General features: G+C 47.4%; 1 protein-coding gene across 3 annotated transcripts in view; it reads right to left on the bottom strand.

The window, feature by feature from the left end:
• MAP4K5 (mitogen-activated protein kinase kinase kinase kinase 5) overlaps nucleotides 1–14,948 on the bottom strand; it is a 69,389-nt gene extending 54,441 nt beyond the window's left edge. Inside the window, exon 1 of one of the 3 annotated variants that reach the window (XM_080592669.1) lies at nucleotides 14,424–14,948. In XM_080592669.1, the coding sequence (XP_080448795.1) occupies nucleotides 14,424–14,531 (108 nt within the window). In that variant the 5' untranslated portion in view covers nucleotides 14,532–14,948. The remainder of the gene's footprint in view (nucleotides 1–14,423) is intronic. The other 2 variants (XM_080592667.1, XM_080592668.1) reach the window with 2 other exon arrangements.
• Between the last annotated feature and the right edge of the window lie 5,782 nt (nucleotides 14,949–20,730).

The following is a 20,730-nucleotide window of genomic DNA, read 5'->3' as shown; positions in this document are numbered from 1 at the left end:
TACGGAAAACAATAGCAACAAAGCTAAGATCAGTGCACATCTTAACAGTATTTATTTAGGGGAAAAAATAACAAAAAAGCAGCTATATGCATCCAAGTTGGTTATTCTCCTATGAAATTTTTTTGGCAGACCATAATTTGCAAAATATCTGGCATGACCCTCCAAAAATTGAAAAGCTGAAGCTAGAAATAGACCTTGACCACAGAAGTACTATTTAGCAACTAATGCAGCACGGAAGATACAAACAAATACCACATGAGGGGAAAAAAAAGGCCAGATTTTGACTCAGTTGGAGCAGACCACTGGCAAAAAGACAAAACAAAAGAACTTCTTCAAGTTACAGCTATGTGAATAAGACTGTTTTGAGAAGTTCATATCTTGTGGCACTGGATACTATTTCTGAACGTAGCATAAGATGACACAAATCAAAGAAAGCCCACGAAGCTGCTAATATACTGAAAACTGAGCCAGTGCCTAACGGCTTTACTGGTCAGGGTGTAAAATAGGGGGAAACGTAAATAAATAAATAAAAAGATACCTTCAGACACATTATTCATCTACACACCAATTTGGATTTTAAAAGAGTTTATTCACCAGAAAATAAAAGGAATAAATTTAATCAATTCTATTCCTACGTTGAATGTACACATCAAGACACAGGAAAAAAAATCCCCCACGGTATTATGGATTGCAAATTGAAGTAACATTAAAAGACCGCACATTTTATCAGCTGCAAGGGAATTTATTTATTCCTTAGAGATGAAAGAACTAAGAGATTTGTCAACCAAAATACGTGAAGAAGAGTATCTATTTCTCTTCTTTTCACTGCAAAGAGATATGAGCATGGTGAACCGACGCCGCAGTCAACCTCTTAACATCCCTACCAGGTCAAGGCAGAACCCTTAACCCTACGAACCGTAGACATTAGGAACTCACATAATGGACACCAACATTTTATATTTCAGGGAAGTTATGAAGAATTTCTCATAGTTTGCACACAACAAGGACAGAACCACTGGGCGACACGTCATAGTCATGCAGGAAATCTACGGTTAGGCTCCAAAGCACTTGACTGTTCTTTCCCATCAAGACAAAAAATCCTGTCTGGCTTTCTAGACTGGGAAGAAACCATGTTTTTGAAGGAAAAGGCAAGCCTTAAGCCACTTCTGTTTCATTAAAGAATTAAAGACCGTCATCTTCTGTTTTGGTACTACAGAAAAAAAGAAGTATTTTACTTTCTTGCTTTGTAAGCAGGAGTTAACCCACAACAAGCAGCGTCTGTCCCTTCAGGAGGGCAGAACTACGGAACCGCCGCTGGTATTTTTAAGAAGAAATTGCAAGTCGCAGACTGCGACTCTCATACCAGCTCCAATGCATGCAACTTCCTACAATAACAGACACACTTCTGGACGTCCTTTCAGATTAGTCAGAATGAACTATCCAAGTGTACACTTCTGTTGTTGTTTTTAATTAAAGCTATTTTGCCTAGAATTGCGGCATTTCGTGCTGAGACTGAGTGTGTGCAAGTGCTTTTTAACTACAGAGCGTTTGGGCAAACCCCTCTGGCTTTTATGTCACACACAGGCACACACCAAGCCTTCCAAGCCAAGGGCACACATCTCTTTCGCAATTTATCTGATAGAATGCAGAGAGGTGCAGGTGAAAAACGTGCATTTAAATAGAGAAATCTAACTCCAACGTCGTTATTCAGTGACTGCCTCCTTAAATTTCGATTCCTCAGAGATACGCTAACAGTTACAAAAATAAAAGGAACAAGCCATAAAGTTGTCTTCATGAAGAAAACAGATTTGGGTGTTTTGGTCTGTGTTGTTGTTGTTAAATAAAACAGCAACCAGATTGGAAAGAATGAATAAAAAAGCAGCTGGGTAAATCAAAGAAGATAAAAGAAAAATAGTTAAAAACAGGAGTAGGGAGATACTTTTGTCCTAAGTTTAAGTTCTGTTTTGCACCTGTACTATATCAATTGTCATCTTCTTGGGGTGAGAATGGAGAAAGGCTTCGGCTTGGTTAAAACAGAGCAATTGCCTCTCAATTTCACTTGTGTACCTGTGTATACACATCACAGTGTGCCTGCCTCTTTTGGATCACTGGGACGGCACCACTGCTCAGCTGTTTCTACTAGAATGTAATGCAACATTTATTTACAATCTTAATTTTATGTCTTACGATGACGAAATAGTGATCAGTAACATTTCTACTTCTGTAAGCAATCTAATATCAGTCTGGAAAGTAAGCTTAGTAACTTCTGGTAAGTTTTTAATGAGGAAAATTATAACTTTTAAGTATGCTAGATACATAAGGAAGGTTAAGTATAAAATGCATCTTGCACTTACACTAAGTGCAGAGAGGATGTCATCTGTAATGAAATGACAGCTGTAAAATTCTGAAAGATGTGCTATCTTATCCCCCTGACACCACACTTTAGTCAGAATGAAGTTTTTCAGGTTTTTGTTTTTTCAATTTTTAAATAGTTTTCTAAATTTTGGCTCATCCCACTCATTTAACAATATAACTTGGAAAAAAAGAGACAAGTGCTTTTCTACAGTTAAGCTACAGCTGACAAACACCAGTTTCACTTCAGTAGCCTGGTTTCAAGTCACTCGGCCAGTCACTTCCCCAGTTCATTTGTTCAACTTTCTTCACAACATGGACGGAAGACCTGCTGCTTGAGTAGCATACACACTACAGAAATTATAATATTACAGTAAATTGAGCCTTATGATTTAACTAAATTTTTAAAGATATTTTTCCCCCTGATTTTAATGTAGCTGACAATATTTTCCATTTTGCCTTATTCCTCTCTGTTTCTAGATGTCATTAACTCGCCTGATGACCTGCTTGACCCTTGGTGGGCCCTCGAGGCTGTGAAGGCAATGCCCCTCCATCCCAGGCTAGCCCAACAGTCTGCTCCCCGGTTCTGCAAACACCTGCAATTCCCACCCCCAATACTTGTAATCCTCTCCCTTCTGCAGCTGTGCGGATTTTGCAGGGACAAGGATTGTGTTCAAGAAAGCTGGAAGAATACGTGATAGCAAGTCAGTCGTAGTAGCTGGCAGGAGTAGTTCAGCTGCCACATGCAGGCTGTCCTCAGCATCTTTGCTGTGCTAAGAACCACCGTGATGGAGGCCTGATGATCTCCACACCTGCCTAACTGAAAGGAACAAGCCACAAGATCTTCCTGAAATAAAACACTAAGCTGTGGGATGTTTGTTTTTTTTTTTTTCTTACATAAGACAGCAGCCAAAATGCAAAAAACAAATGCAAAAGCAGCCCTGTAAATTAAAACAGATTACAGCCACATCCTTAAATAGAAAAGCCAAAGTTGTCACATGTAATGTTACACTTGCTATAAGGTGTCTTGAAGACATGATATATCCTGCAAGTATATTCCACCTGCAGGAAGCTTAAGATATCATTTTTGCCCTTCTCTGCATAAATCCACAGGAGACTAAACTCACGTAATCAAAGGGCAACCACACAGGGATCACATGCAAATTCCACTTCAAGCTTTGGAAAGCTGCCCTTAGCCAAATAAAATGATATACAGAGATGAAGTAATGAAATCAGAAACCATGAGAGAGTAGGAGGGCCACCGCCACCACGTCAAGTTGAACTCGAGGCCCAGTGAGACTGCATCCCGGGGAAGGACGAAGCCGACGAGGACACAGCCCAGCACCACACCTTTCCTACAGCACACCAAGCACATCCACCCTAGCTGGCGCGCAGCATTTCCCTCACGCTGCCTGAAGCACCAAGGCTCCCAGAAATAAAGGCAGCAACTGCTTCACCTCTCTCCGAAGTCCATCACTTCATGGTTTCATGGAGAGAAGTCAAAGCCTGCTGGTTCTCCTCCTCCTCCTCACAAACGCCGTCCCTACAGCAGCTACCTTGCTGCTCAAGCCAACACAGCCCGTCTGCACTCAAGACATTCCAGTCTAGGATTGAGACAAATGTCAACACCCACAGAATGAGAAAAAGGCAAAATTTATGTTCCTGTACCCTAAAAAAGGCAATTGGTTGGGCTTGCCGGCCTGCACTGTGTGGCCAGCTGGGCCCCTGTACGTGGCACTGGTCAGGGCGCACCACGAATGCTGTGCTCAATTTTGGGCTCCTCTTTACAAGGCCATGCATTTGCTTGAGCATGTGCAGAGAAGAGCAAGGAAGCTGGTGAAGGGACTGGAAGAAGAGTTGTGAGGGGCGGCTGAGGGCGCTGGGGCTGCTCGGTCCAGAGAGGAAGAGGCTGAGGGGAGGCCTCGCTGAGGGGAGGCCTCCAGGCTGCAGCGAGCGGGGTGCCGGTCTCTTTTCTCAGCTGCCAAGTAACAGAACATGAGGAAACGGTCCCAAATTGTTCCAGGGGAGGCTTACGTTGGCTATCAGAAAGAATTTCTTCATGGAAATGATGGACAGGCATTGGAACAGGCTGGTGGTGGGGTCCCCACACCGGCGTTATTTAAGAGATGCGTAGATGTGGCGCTGAGGGACAGGGCTTAGTGGTGGGACTCGGGAGGTCAGGTTGATGGCTGGATGTGGTGATCCTGAAGGTCTTTTCCAACCTAAACCATTCTACAATTCTAGGATGGCAAATCATAAAACATTCTCCTCAGAACTCCCTAACCGTTCTCCTTACTCCCTTCCTCCCCAGTTCAGTACCGGGAGCCAAATTAAAAAACCAGCTCTCTAGACAGCCACAGTTTGGCAAAGTTTTAAAGGCATTATGTTAATCAACAGCACTACACAAATTTTCTCACCGTTACTTATGCCTCTTCACAATTACCCCAGTAGACTATCAGAACTCAAACAGTGCTTTTAATTTTAATGCAGATGTGCCTGACACAAGAAGAAACAGCACTATCAGAAACTGCTTATCCTGCCCAAATGCTGACCCACAGAACTCCTGAACTTCATGCTGGTGTAGGTACTTTGGATCTACAGACATTCAGCATAGCCCAGAAACCCTCATCCCTCGTGAGCTACTACTGCTACCGATACCGATGCCCAGCTGCCTCCCTACACGCATCTGCCATTACCTCTCCCCTGCAGTGGAAATTGTCCTCTGAAGGCAGAGGGCATTTAAAATGGCAGCACTTCTTTCACCTTTTTCTTTGAAAAACGTTTTTGCATCTCGGATATTTAAGAGAATCCATCATCATACTTTAACTAATAATCCCTGAGAGCCCACACAACTGTCAATACCTGCAAGTGACACATCAAATATCCTCCCCTACCCCACCACAGACCAAACTCAAAGGAAAATTTCAGCTGCTGCCATTTTCAAACCCTTGGTAAATACAACACAAATACCTCAAGCTGTTAGTCACTGCAGAGCAACGAACACTCATCAGACAGACACTGCTTCCTGTTCCGCTCAAATGCTAATTCTTTAAGTTTTATCGAGACAAGATACATCCATACAGGACAATATAGCCCCACCTTTATTCTTTCTACTTACCGTATTTACATTCCCATGCCTCTGCAAGAGACTTTACCACTTATCTTCCATTAAGATTAATGGCAATGTCCCAGGCATCTCTGGGAGATTATCCAACGATTATAATTAATCTATTATCTTGCACATCGGTATATTAAACAGTGAGTTAAGACAGATGTACCACCACTGACTATTGCCTCAACAATGGTCAGCAAACAGCCATTCGCATAGCGGAGAACAGAACAAAAATATAACTTCTTGGAGTAGACCATCCAATTAAATTTCATATCTGGCCTTATCATCTCTCAGCCTTTGCTGTTCCTTCTTACTAATAACTCTGAAGGCAAACAATACAGTGTACCATTTCTCGTGTACTGGGTTCCTTTGGCAGCATCCTGGCAAAGTAGGTTACTGAGAAACACCAAAAATAGAACTCCATCTTCTTCTCTAAGTAGGGCATTAGTATGGTGCACTGACAAAGCATCCAAACAAAGTAAGTTCATCTGCTCCACGCAAACTTAAATTGTGGCTACTACTGTTCAAAGGCTGCTGTTTGACAGCAGGTCCCTTTCTAATGATCTCTTTAGCATATATAACCAGAATAAAATTGAACACGAATGGCTTATACCTAAACCCAGATTTCTGTATTTCTGCTTATGAAGAATAAATGATGCCCTTAATGCTGCACAGGTGGGTTATTCAAAGAAAGCTCAATAAGGGTTACTCACCAATAAAGACAGCAGACCCCTGCAAAGATCTCTTGCTTTGTGAGGAGAAACAGCACCTGCCTTTCTGGAATATCTCAATTTTCACATTTCAACAGGCTACAAATCCAGCGGTTTACATGAACCTGAAAATATGTTTCAGTCAGCTTTCTGAACATGTCTAGCCAAATCTTCCTTACCTCTATGAAATCATGAACTTTGTATACATTACACTCATGTGGAAGATATAAAAATAGACTTGGGAGAAAATTCCTACATGCTAAAATATCAAATATGGCATTAAAGGTGCTGCTTTCATGGACCAGTTCAGTAAAAGCAGCAGTTCTGGCTACCAGCACTGTATGTCAGCTCAGAGCCCCCCGGGATACCCGTGACTGCATCCTGCACAATCTTTTTACTGTCTTCAGGAGCAGAGAAGTCAGCAGAAACACATACACCAACACACGGGATAAGAGACTAGGGAAAAGTGCTGGAAGAGGCTAAGACTTTGGAACAAAAGCCTTGACGCTTCTTGTTCTCCCTCTGCTGCAATAAGCTTCAGATTTTTTATGGCCTGCTCGTGATGTAGTGAGAGGCATCTGCTGAAACCGTTTCGTAGTGTTCTCCAGTCTCTGAAGTGTGCAATTTCAAGAGCTCTGCGACGCTAAATGTGCTAGCCCCTTAATTCAACTACCTCTTGACAGAGCAGAGAGGAACATGCCGTGCTGTGTCTGACAGCTGTGTTAGCGGTCACTGGATCAGAGATAAGATGTTAGCCTTTTCCCTAGCACCCCCACTCCCACCTTCCTAAAGTTTCTGCATAGACCAGTCCCGTCTTAATCCCTTTGCCTTGACAGGGGCAGGATGGAAACAGCACCCACAAAACAGACTCGCCTCTGAACTACAGTCCTGACTAGAAGAAGAAGCCAGGAAGCAGTTCCTTGCTCGCCTCCTGCGCGCTCTTTTCACCCAGAGCAGGTGAGAGGGCCCCAGGGATGCAGTCGAGGCACAGTGCAGCACGGTGCTTTCCATCTGCCACGGGGAAGGATGAGCTTCGGCTCTTCGAGGGGCAAACAAAGTCCGTGCAGACTCTATCCACCGTGTTGGGTAAAATGAGTTACTCGAACCCTTGGGTAAAGGCCTGCAACAAGCCGAAGCACAGAACGGAACCCCTCTGTACCAAGTGCTGAGATTTTCCCTCAAATAATCTTGAAAGGAAGAGCACCTTATCCAGCCTCCTTACGTGAGGAACTTCTCACAGCACAGAGCTTCATGTGAGAGACGCTTCCCGTGGGCCAGCTGCCTGCATATGAACAGGCAAAGCAAGGGCTCAAAACGATGGCAATGGTTTAAGTGTTACCCGGCAGATGAAGACACTGATTGTTTAGAGCCGGTTATGTGGGTAAGGCTTCACTGTCAGGGGAACCGCTCTGCTTTTCTGATAAACAGAAGCGATTCCCATCTTTCAGACAAGCCACTCTGGAACAGATTCCATAAACAAGACAAGGAAAGGGGATGGGAGGTGCAGGTCAAACAATGCTGCATGTGAAATTCATGCTGTGGAAACCCGCTCTCCAGTCTAACACACCACAGCTTGGAGAAAAACGTGGTGGTACATAGTACACAGACCCCTTCCCTATAACTAGGCAGGCTCGGTTAGCCTGTCAGAAAGACTACTCTACATGGCGAAGCCAAATGGGAAGTTCAGGCAAACGATCCTCTGCACTACCTCTTCCATAGAAACGCTCTGCCAGGAGACTTGAACAAGCCCTAATGAAATAAATTGGCTTTTGCTATTTCTCAACTACCGTCAGTGTCAGGTCTACCTTATTTACCTCACTAAAAGCAAGGTAGCATCTGTTTTTATAGGTAATAAATGCAAATCTTGAACAAAAAAGACTCTGCCCTTCTCCCTACGCCTTTACTGGAATCCCGCAATGCCCTCATAACCTCAAGAGTTGCCATAAACCACAAATCAAAGGTCCACCAAACCTTGATGAGAGTCCTTATTGGTAGGAAGCCTTCAGAAATTTGGAGAGAGGGTAAAGCGTTCTAAATCTTTGAAGAAATATTAAATCCGTGAAGAAATATTTGATCAGAAATCCTAACAAAATGGCAAAGCGTAAGAAAGTCTCGGTAATCTAAAACGGGAGGCATCAGGGTTGCCTTGAGCCGACAAACAACTTTTCTGTATGAGGAGACCTACCCGTTCTGCACTGCTCTCCTGCGGAATCACCTGCGGTTAATGCTGCCTCCTCTCCTCATTCACAGCCACAGCCGAGAAGCGAGGTGCCAAACATGAATAAAGGTAGCAAGCGCGTTTGTTTTTCCAGCTGCAGGGCGGATGGACAGTTGCTGGTGTCAGCCAAATAAGCTGGCAAGCTCCGTTCTGGCCGTGCTTCCAGGAAGAGCCGTTCCGTCGGACACGGATGGTCTGCGTATCGCTCCATTTGGAACCACGCAGCCACCTCACGCTGCAAATCTTGGCCACGTTCAAAGCTATCCAGATGAGTTGGCGCTGAAAGTAAGCGCTGCATCTTCTGGAGACGAAGCTGAGGCAGGTAGTGGTATGCAAATGGCACGATCTTTGATCTGTTCTTCCTTCTCAGAGATTTCCCCTGCTGCTGGGGGCGATTCAAAGGGGACATGCCAACTGCACCACGTGCTTCCTCCGAATGGGTATCTCGGCTTGAAACAGAGCTCCAGGGTGGAAGGCAGAAAAGGGAACTGAAGACTACATCAGAGACAAGGCTGGGAAGAACGGGACATTAAACTTGACAGAACAGGCTCTCAGCTCCTCTACGACTTAAGGGATGCATCAGTGCAAGGCAGACAATGCACTGAACCCAAGCAAGCATATAATCCTTGCAGACAAGCGCTGTCGACACACTGAACATTGCCTCCTACATCAGCCCTCGCTGAAGAAAACACTGCTGGCACCAACAGCACCACGGTTGCCTTTCTGGATGCAGCCTCAGTACCAGCTGACAGAAGCATACTGAAAGTTGCTGCCACGCTTTCTTTGGCTCCTCTGGTACCCAGCCTGGGAGGACAAACCTCTTCACAAAGAGACGGGAAAGAAATCGGACCGTGTTTTGAAGATTTCGGATGCTACCTGCTTTTCGAAATGAGAGATGGGGAGAAATGCTCCTAGGGAGAGGTGCTCTACTCCCCACCGCAGAACCTTTAAAGAGCCCCAGCCAAACCGCAGGGCTCACCAGAAAGCAGAGCTCCCACGAGGTCAGGAAGTTGCCACGTGGTGCATTCAGAGGTGAGAGCCATCAGACCAGAAACATTTCACATGGGGCACTCTGGCACCGAGACCTTGTGTGCTCAGCACTCGCTTTGAAAGGCAACACTTCTGTTAAACACTCAGGGGAAGGAGTTTGGGTCCTCACATGCCATTAACGGGAACCACAGGCACACAGGAGGTAGTATTTAAACCCAAACAGCTTTGAATGTTTCGCGATAAAGACCAAATGCTTAATAAGAAAAAAATCAAAGATCACAAAGAGAAAAACAAGGGCTTTTCCCCAACTCCTGAATATCCTACAAGTGGGTGTCATTAAGCCACCGAGCAACTTAGTTCTCAGCAGTACGTATCTCACCGACTGCGTCCAGAAGCAAAGCACACAATTTCCCAGAAGAGAAAATCCACAGCAGCAGGAAGAAACTCAACGGCAGCTGGTTCGATGCCATTCCAAACACCCTTCATATGGAAAAACAGGAGTATGCAGAGTTCATGCATGGCTACAGCAAACACTGCTCAACCAGGCGGCTCGGAGCTGGGGAGGAGGAGTGGAATCCCTCTACGTGACGAACGCTTACGGTTATCGATACGTGTAAGCGACGTGTAGGCACCAGGAAAAGAAGCGCCGAACCAGGGACGGTCTGCAGCTGCAGAGACATTCATACAGAGCATGAATAAAAACCCAAAGCCTTAATACCCCATTTTTGATCCGTTGGCTTTAACCAGGAGGTTCTCGTGCTCCGTGAAACCAGACTGACATTAAGAATATCAAACACCCGTTCTCAGCAGGCTGTTACTACAGAAGTTACACATACTCCAGGGCCCCGTGCGTAAGGTCCCGACCACAAAAGCAGGGCCAAAACCCGACCTGAACTTAAGAAAGTCCGAATTTATGGCAACCTTTTAAAATAATCAGTTGTTTTTTGATGTTGATGGTGGTGTTTTTGATTTTGTGGGGTTTTGTTTGTTTGTTTTTAATAATACTGAGCAAAAGCACCTCTGGCTGTGCTGATCCGATTCCACCTCTTGGTATTTTCTTGCACAGGGTACTTCTCAGCCAACATCATTAACTGGTTCAGGAGATTAAAAAACATCCCAAGAGAATGAGAGAGACTGAGCACATGAATTAAGCAGGGATTAAATTTCTGTGATATTTACTAAAAATGCGTCTTGTTTACGGATAGTTTCTGCTATTAATTTGGTGCATTTGCCTCCCCCGTGCTTACTTTTAAAGAAAGCTATTGCAGCACTGTTCACAGTCCTGCTTGGGAAAGCAACAAAACAAAACAAGACAAGACAGCTTCAGTATTGCTGCACAAGATCGTATTTTATCATCGCCTCTCAGTGAGGACAGACATCTAGCTATTCATCACTCAAAAGCAGCCTGCAGAGGGTGCTGGGCTGAGCAAATACATGATTTTTCAGCTCAGCTGCCAAACAAGAGCATTCAAAAGGACGGTTCACATCAACCACCCTTTTGTTCCCCTCCCTCAATGCTGAAGGTTAGTTAAAACTCTCTTTGGGGCACTTGCATTAAAATCCACAAAAAGCAAAGCCTTCCTCAGCTGGGAGAGAAGGGCACAGAGGAGGCAGTAGCGAGCCTTTTGTTCCCCAGCAGACTGCTGGTGAAGGCGCTCACACGCAGCAGAAGACTTTAAATTCCTTTTTATGTGCAAGCGGTGGTGACCCCACAGCTCTCACCACAACACAGGGTATTCCTTCTCCTAAATCTCTCCAGCAAATCTATTCCAAGTCATTAATAAATAGCCAAATAAAACCCTCCATGCCAGTAAGATGTAAATCTGAAGTTATTGACCTAATACAACACTTGTTTTCCAAGTCCCTTAGGACATCAACATCTACAAATATGCGTAACCTAACAACTTGATGCTCTGATGCAACCAAATCCCCCACAAACTACAGAAAGCGGGTCAGCCTTACACTACCCCAGCACTTCCAGAAAATATCACGGACTTGCAGAAACACGTGCTTATACAACTGAGCACGTGAATTTGTTACCAAAACTGGCCTCACGCAAATCAGACTACAAAACACTACTGAAAAGGTGCGGGTTGGTTCACGGACGGGTCATGCTGGCACCCATGGAAGCCCATCAAGACCCGGGAAACATCTGGGAAGCGTCTAACCACAGCACGGGAGTTTACTTGGGATGGGATCTGACGGGCCGCTTAGCGCAGGAGGCTAAATTCTACTTGCAGTTTCTCAAGGACTCGTTTCGGCTTTCTGTCCTGTCCCTGGACAGCTGGAGACTTTCTGCATCAACGCCACACACACGAGGTCCGTTTCGGCACCAGCACCAGGAACACGAACAAGCTTACGCCACTTTTAAACTCCTGCTTTGAGACGGGTATACGATGGAAGCGGGCAAGCAGAAATCTTGCCAGGAAAGCCAAGCTGGAACCTCTCTCTTGTAGCCCTCATCGCTGCAGTGCTGATGGGTACGATGCTGGGGACACGAACCACTTGGCAGGAATCGGGGGAAAGAAAACCAACTGTTGTCATATTAAGTTCCAGTAAGCGCCCAGCTACATCACCACCTCTTTCGGAAGCCAATAATTTAACATATGCCTAACACAGTGCTTTGGGAGAAAACGTATTCAAGTGGATTACAATCAGCTTAAGAGTAAAATCCTCTGTTAAGAAGAAAAAAAAGCTTTCCCAACACAAATGGAACAAGTAACGTGCTAGGATTTTAATGAAAAGTGTGCTTCCAAGACTGGTAGGCCCAAACTTGGATCTGCTTACACCCACAGTGCACAGATAAGAAAATAGTTTATTTAAGGATGGCTTCTTTCCCACCCTGAAATGCAGTTTGGGGAAAAAAAAATATTAAAATAAGGTCAACAATCCAGTACTTATGAGTACCCTACAATCAACCATTGTGTGCCATGGAACACAGGGAAAAAAAGCACAAAGACTAAAAAAACACATTTTAGTTTTAAGCTTCCATAGCAGTTATGAAAAGCAAAGTGGGCAGGAGATTTTTAGGAAGGCCTTAAATAAGTTTCTGTAACCTAATAGTGAACACAAATATTTGCTTAACCCCCGCCTTCAACTTCCAAAAAAGAACTAATTACTCTAAAAGCTACCAAATGCCCCAAGAGGAATTTGAGGCATGAACCACCACCGCCACCAAAAAGCAACTGAGAAAGAGGCAGATCTCCCACAATCAGAAGGGCTGCCTCATTCAGACATCCTAAAAACAACTGTGCTGGAGACACTGGTGACTCATTATTGGTGATGGAGCAGGGAAACCACTTGAAGAGGTGAGAGGAAAATTCCATTTTAATTTCAGAGCGCTCTCTAGCAAGCCTTGCCCGAGCCCTGAGACAGAACAATAATCAGATATTGACTAAGAAATGCATTTTATAAACACAACTGACAGCCCTCAGCACGCACAAGATGTGCCATCTGTGCTAAGAAGAGACTTCGCATGGACAGAGAAAATTAAAAGTACAATGCTTGTATATAACTGCTTGCAAGAAAAAAGGTTTACCTTAGTTACTCTTAAAATTAACACCACATCAATGACTTGCAGAAATAAGTTGGCTTTGCATATTTGCCATAAGTGCCTGGGCCACCCTATTCAGTGCTCCCTTGACACAGTTCCTCCCTGTTTGCAGGGCTTTATAAAAACAAAGAGCAAACCAGTGACCTAGAAACAAACGCAGGCTCCTAAACTACTTTAAACTCATTAACTTTATACTTGCTGTAGGGACACAACTCTGGCAAAGGCTTTGATTTAAACTTGTCAGGTTGCTCTATGAGAAGGTTTATTCCTGCCTGGGACCCGTTCAGAGCAGAAGGCACGTTTTTCACAACCCAAAAAAAGGAGGGTTTGGGAGGAGGGGGTGATGTTTTTTTTTTACAAAGGGCTATGTTTACATGGCACAGAGCAGAGCCATGCATTCAACCAGCTCCGGAACCGGAAACTGTATGACATGTCAGCACAGCTCTCCAGTAATTAGCAGGATAATGAAAAGCAGAATATTTCTTTTTTTTTCCCAACCAAGAGCAAAGGGATGACACAAAAACACTTCTCCGCGACACAGCTCGTCGCTTCTCGTCGTGCTGCCCTGTGCTGTGCCCAAACACGCTAGCTGAAGGCGTGCTGAGTTTCAGATTTAGGAAACCTGAAATGTCCTTTTTGAGTATTTAGGGCTAGGTTCCCTAGCAGAGAAGCTGACTGATCCGTGCACAGTGCTCTAGGAAAATAAAAAGGTAAATACTCAGTACCTTCAAAACTGTTAAAAAGAACTCCCCGAGGCCATGAGCAACCATTTCAAAGGGGCGGTGGGAACAAGATCCAGCTATAAAACTTCAATTTGAACATTAGCAAAGAGCCCTCCCCCTGCATGCGGCAATTACCAGCGCCTTTCATGTGGCAGAGCAACGCACCTTTTCCTGTACGTTTGGCTGTGCCAGGTCTATTTAAAACACGCTCAGCAGCAGTGCGAAGTGAAACAGCACAGCCACCCTTCCCACGAAGCCGAACATTTCGGATTGCCGTCGCACAGGCCGAAAACGCGAACGCTTTCTTTACAAGCGACCCGACTCCTGAAGTTGCTGCGAGCACCCCTGATGCCTACAGAAGGGGCTTGCATCTCCCTGAGAAAAGGACGTGCCATGCCTACACCTTCTGTATCACACAGCTGTGGTTACGGCTGCCTCAGACACGATACGGGCAGTCCCGAGAGCATCTCTCGGGCTCGCAGCGCCAACCCCACGGCGAGCTCTCGCCCAGCTCCGGCTTCTGAAGAGCCGTAATCTGCTTCTGCCTTTCGCGTGCTATTATTAACCTCGGGGATAAACTCGCACCCTTTTTAATCAGGTGCTTTAAACCGAGGGTTCTCAGAACAGGTAGGGCAAGCCAATACCCTCTGCCTTCGGTAGCAGGGAGGCGTAAAAGCGTCGCCCGCAGCCCTCGCGGCCCCGAGCCTCCAGCACCAGCCCGGCGGATCCCGGGGAGGGCAGAAAAGGGCCCTGGCCCCCCTCTCACCTTGTAGACGTCTCCGTAGGTGCCGCTGCCCACCCGCTGGATCAGCTCGTAGTCCTGCTGCGGGTTCCGCCTCAGGATGTCCCCGCTCGGCCGCGCCGGAGGCTCCATCGCGGCGGGCCCGGCAGCCGCGGCCGCCCTCCCTCCCTGCTCGCCCCGCGGGCCGGGGCCGGGGCTCAGCCGCTGGCCCGCATGGCTCCGGCCGAGGGAAGGGGCCGCCCGCTGAGGGCGGACAAAGGCCGGCGGAGGAGCGCTTGGCACGGCCGTTGGGGCCCGGCCGCGGCCGCTGCGCCCTCCCCGAGGCGCCGGGGAAGCGCCCGAGGGCGGCGGGCAGCGGCGGGGCAGCGGCGGGGCGGCCCCTGGAGGCCCGCGGGGAGGCCGGGCCGGGCCCTGCCTGCGCACCCGCGGCCCTTTGTCCCGGCGGAGAGCGAGAGCCTCGGCCTCCTCCGCCTCTCCTCCTCCTCCTCCTCCTCCTCCTGTCCCTCTCCTCCTCCTCTTCCTCCCGCACGCACCGCCGGGACGGGCCAGGCCGGGACGGACGGCACCGGGCCGGGCCTCCGCGACGCCGCAGCGCCACAGCGCGGCCGCCCGCCGCCTGCCCGCCCTCCTCCTCCTCCTCCTCCCTCCTCCTCTCCTCCTCCTCCTCCTCCTCCTCCTTCCCTCCCCGGCGCTGCCCCGGGCCCTGCTGCTCCCTCAGGCCGTTCCCCGAGGCTCCTGAGGCCGGAGGGGGCAGCACCGTGAGCCCCCCCCCCGGGGGGAGCACCCGGCGTTTGGGCTGCTCCCCGCGTTGTGAGGCAGGAGGAGAGCCTCCAGCCTCGATTCACCGCGTAAATAAACTTATATCTGTGTGTATGCTGCTGCCCAAACCGGGCTGAGCCTTCTGTCCGACGCCTGAGCTGTGTAGGCCCTGGGAGGGCTTATCACACAGCAAAACCCAGCTCCCAGCGCGGGGGACAAGGGCAGTTCACCCGCTGCCACACACCGGGGACATGGGACAAGTCGGGCTTCCCAGATTTTTGTGATCCGGATTGCAACCTCGCAGCCACGTCGTCACGTAACGCTTGTCCTGGGCAAATCGAGGGCCACAGGCGGCCAGCGCGATGATAGTCACGCAAGAAGTAACTCGGGCCTGTTGGGGCTTGTCCCGTTGGGCTCCCAAACTCAGAAACACTTTGAAACTGTGAGATGGCAAGAATGCTGTATCTGCCTTTCCGCCTTTGGAGAATAATTACTTTCGGCAAAATAGCCAAACTTCTGAGTAAAACCCACCTATGGTCTCTTGAGTGCTGAACAATTTAATAAACCAAAAGGCAAGGGCAAGGGTAGAGGAACGCTGGAATTAGCATTAGTCTTTGCTGCACAGTAAAATCATTAAGGCCTAAAAGGAGGTGTGATTTTCTAGGTGCAAGAAATACCACATACTCAACGCAGGAAATATGTTTGCACAAGCGAGGTAGAAAAAATTAAATGGATGCCAGATGTATAAGCCGTTTTGGTGTTCAGGACACTGGACTGGTTACTTGAGAACAGATTCTGCCCCCTTGGCAGGCAGACAGCCCAACCAGGTCCAATCTGGTCTGTTGACAAAGTAGCTAGGTGCTGATTCCCAGTTTAAAATGGAGTCTGGATTTTTAGCTTACTTCAGCACATTTAGAAATGCCACATGCACGTACCTGAAACAGCACAGGTGATTGCATAAGCTTTTCCTTCGAAACACAGGCTCTCCAGCATAACTCATTAGGATTATTGGGCTGTTTGAGGTTAAACTAAAGACAACTTATGCAGACGCTCGGGAATTGCACAGTCGCATCTGATTTTATTGGGTTTTGATTTATGGGCTCATTTGAAATGGTGTGTTTCAGAAGCAGGCTCAGAAATGTAAACTATCTTGCTTCCAAAGAGGCGGGGAAGCATGTGACTGCTAACTTAAAGAGATTCGCATTTAATTTCCCCTTGTACTCTGAAAGCCTTCTACATCCTGTATATTCTCTCCAACATAAATACGTAAGTTTTCCTGAACACCCAGCAAATAAAGAAAAGAAAAAACTATTTACCCTTTAGGGAGCTGTATTTCCTCTAGCGATTTTTAACAAAACAATTACCTCTCCCCCATAAATTAGCTTCCTGCACTCCTGATAGCGAGCTGTTTGTGTCCTTTTTTTTCCCTCTTCCTTGGCCAAGGGTTCGAGCACCGCTTCTCATTTTACTGATTTTCTGCTCTTGTCAAGACATCAGAAGACAGCACAGGAAAGAGGCCGTTTCATTTTCCAGTAGCAGATGGTGCATTAAGGCTTGGCCTCCTAGAACGTCCTGCAGATCCAAGGGCCTTCCGATGACTGCGATTTAATGCAAAGCCTCCTTTATCGACCACTGTTTTGCCCTCGCTTGGTTAGTCTTCGCGTCCCACCTGGAGGTTTAGTTTCCTGTAGCACATTGCCAGTGCTGTAGAGTGAACTCAGAGACTGCCTCGTGATCCGTGCTTTATTCCATCTTCCCCAGCTGGGTCTCAGGCCCTGCTGGAAGCGCTTCTGGAAAGTGTACATACCAAATAGCAGCACCAGGTCTGTATTATTAGAGCCATTTTATGATTACAAAAATTGAGGTAAATGAGTTGTGCACAGCATATGGTCCAAGACATGGCCTGACACTGCACACTTCCAGCCATCTCCTCCTGCACACACGCTGGTTTCCATTCCGTATTTTCCACCCGGGACCACGCTGCTTTTCTGGTCAAGCACGTTAAGGAATGTGCTTTTATGTAGCATCTTTCATCTGGATGGGTCCCAGCCTTAAAAGGAATGTTAAGTGGTTTTACATAAGGCATTACGTAGGATTAGAGAATGTGATCTGTTTGCATTGTAGTCTTAACAGGAAGAACAGCAAAAGTTATTTAAATGAGACATCTAGATTTATCTGGTAGCGGTCGGTGCAAAAGTGTACCAATTTCTAACTGAGCAGTGCAATAGAGGCGCTTGTAAAAGCAGCACAGTGTGCTGCGCATGTGAACGCATGTTCATTTTCACATCAGAAACTGAGCTATGAAACATGAGCAAGAAGAAAAAAATTTCAGCCCTACTTTTCATCAGATTGCTAAAGTGTCTTTAATTTCACATAGCCTACTGATCTCACACCAAAGGTGTTCAAAACTATTCCGTGGGATTACTTCATGGTTTCGGTGCATTTGGGTACTAAAATAGATCAGATGAACAGCAATAAGGAAGCCAAAGACTCAGGAATCAGCGACAAGGTCTGCAGCTTTTTCTGCTCATTGATTTGAGCAATACACTCTTTTACATCAAGCTTAATTGTTGAGGCGACAAAGTAGGCTCTCAAGAAATGCTGCAGCGTTTTCACTGTGGGGTTTGTGGTTTTGGTTTTTCAGACTGCTTTTCCTCCCTGGTGAAACACGTGCTGTTGCTACAGACTGCTGCCGCAAGCCCGGGGCCTGCCCGGAGGGAAGGGTCGAGGAGGACGGAGGAGCTCTTTCCAAGGCAGCTCCCTGCCACCGAGTCCAGTTCTGCCTGTGGCAGGTAGGATGCTGAGCCTCCTAAAGCTCCTCAGCGTGGCAGGAAGGATGCTGAGCCTGCTAAAGCTTCTCAGCATCACTTCAGCAGCTCACGGTGCTGCTAACGCCGCTTCACCTGCTGAGCTCTGCTAGCAGGACCCACGGACAAGAGGGGCCGGGCAGGTTTCCAAGGGGCCAAATGAGCTCTCATTGCTCGAACGGCCCTTTGGAACTGGAAGCAGCTGGGATAACAGTGGCTGTGAGCACACGACCGGTGCAAAAGACGCCAGGAAAAAAAATAAAGAGTGGGTAAGGGGGCTCTGAAGACAGCCGGCTATTTCAGTTGCAAGAGCAGAAAGAGGGAGGAGTGTTTCTGAGATGGAAACACCATCCAGGAGAGACAAGTCACCAAGGGCCTCTGAATGACAAAGCCTTCCCAGGCTGTCAAGAGGCTTCTATCCCTGGCAGGAGCAGGAAAATTAACCAAGGCAGAGCTCAGCCCCTCTGCTGGCTTTAACTCAGGTCCCTGGGCAAGGATTTGTTTTTCACGGAAGGAACGGGAGCACCGCTGGCTATACATTACTCTGCGTCACCTTGTTTACGTAGCTGTAGCTCAGGTCGCTTTGCAGCTGAGTGTGCTGTTTGTGCTCAACAGGAAGGAAGCGAGGGCAGAGGTGAAGCAGGCAGCTTCGCTGGCAGCCACTGCTCAGCACGGGGATGCAGGAAAATGTGACCGCTCAGTTAAAAGCAGCATTAAATAGGGGACTTCAGAGCACTGCCTGGAAACCCATCCGCTCCCCTTGTTTCCAGGTGCATGAACCTGGCTGGAACGTATTGTGAATATCTTGCTGAATCATGGAGGCAGGTGGACTCGGTTATTTCTGCCAAGACACAAGAGGAGCTGGAACCCTCTCCCTGGGAAGAGGTGCATCTTCAGGGGGAAATCCTAGAAACCAACTTGGCACACGCAGATTTTGCTTGGACTTACTACAGCCACGTTGCAGAAAAGAGGCTGGTGGGGAAGGATGTTTTGAATACAGTGTCCATCTGTCTGTCAGCACAGGAGAGAAAGAAAGAGTTGAAAACAATATTGGAAATAAATGGGCAGCTGGGCTTAGAAGAGCTCTCACTGGCCCTTGGAGAAATATGAGGAAGGAAGAGAAATCTGGGAAGGTTATGGTTTGTCCTGCAACACCAGAATTATCTGAAGCCAGAGCCGTGAGTGGGATGTTTTATTAAAATTCAGCAAACCCTTGGAAGAGTCCTGAGGGTGCCACTAGGGGTGAGGAACCTACTGGAAACTGGCCTGATAGTCTAAATCAGATTAGAAAAGTTGCATCTGTTTATTGTAGGACTTGTGCAATCGCTTGGTGTCCCTGTGCTCAGCCTGACCAGACCCAGACAGCAGGGAGGCAGCCCACAGCGTTAAGCCCATCCTGTCCCCGAATGCCCTCTGAGGTTGCCTTGGTTGAAGCTTTTGCCTGATGTCTCTTTTATCTAAATCACTTCTCGTATTCTTTAATAGTTCCTCCAGTTCACAGAGCATCTTCCAGAAGAAAGGTCCTCCCCACAGACTGATGAAACAAGTCAATTAATTAACCGCTGAATTTCTGTCTTCTCTCCGAGTGAAATATGATGGCTTTGTTACAGCCATGGTGTGCAGCAATGTTTACTGAAGGAGCAAAGATAATTCCTCTGGTTGCAATCCCCGTTTAAATGTAGGCGGTCACAACGTGATTTGGGGTGAGAAATAGGAGCAGCAGGAACAGGAGGATTTCCTAAGCAACAAAGATCTGCTTCGCTTAAAAATACTTCAGTAAGGAAAAAAATAAAAACACCACTACCACCGACAATAACAAAACACAGAAATATGAGAAAGGCTTCAGAAGAAGAGGAGGGAGAAAGCTCATTTCATTTTATCGCTTTTTGGTATTTCCTAGGAATCTTGGCCTCTTAACCCGAGAATAAGGATGCAGAAACAAGAACAGTGGTGACAAATCACTGCCACAGAGGAGTGTAAGTGCTTAGGAGAAGTCCTCCTGCAACCCTCTTTAAGCACAGTTGAGATCTGCATCCCTTGTACTTTCTCATGCAATTAAGCAGAAGCAGTGTAAGAATGAAGACCGAGAAGGCGGAAGCGGTAAGAATAACTGCGGGAAGAAGCGAACGTGTTCAAGAACCTTTTATAACCAGCGCGAGGACGGACCTGGCGCATCAGAAGGGCCCGGCCTAATGCAGTGCGGTGGCACCTGGGGCAGAGCAGGGATTTTGCAGCATCCGCACCCGACCCCTTACATAAGTATTGCACAGCACGGCTGGCTCCTGCTTGCGAAGGACTGGGGATGGGAAAAGCAATAGTGAATGCTGCCGGGGTAAGTGGGCCAGTCAAATCAAGGTGAATTATGAAACTGCCCCCGCGAGCTCTGGGAGCGTTGCACATTATGGGTTTAAATCCAGGTTTTCTGTGGCCTTTTCAGCTCTGCGCCCCCCAGCACACCAGCCTGGGGACCCCACGGCCGCGGTATCTCTCTGCGCAGTTCTCTCCTTTTGTCTTTCCCCCATTTGGCATTGCTTTTCCTCCAGAGTGCTTCCACTGCGTGCCCGTTCAGCGTGCGTGCCCCGAAGTCAGCTCTTTGTGATCTGGCAGCTCGGGCAGCACGCACGTCGAGATGCTTCCGAGGGAGGGCTGCTCCAAGTGGAAAAAGGAAGGCAGGATGAATCGACGGAGCAACGGGGTGGAGGGTGGGTGGCAATGAGCACCCAAGTGGAGTCACCGCCTGGGAACGAAGCCATGAGCAGAACAGC

This window comes from Anser brachyrhynchus, assembly GCF_964034855.1.
Source record: "Anser brachyrhynchus genome assembly, chromosome: 5".
In the NCBI taxonomy this organism is placed as follows: domain Eukaryota; kingdom Metazoa; phylum Chordata; class Aves; order Anseriformes; family Anatidae; genus Anser; species Anser brachyrhynchus.
Note: the sequence above shows the minus strand (reverse complement) of the source record. Positions and strands in the feature narration are given on the sequence as shown.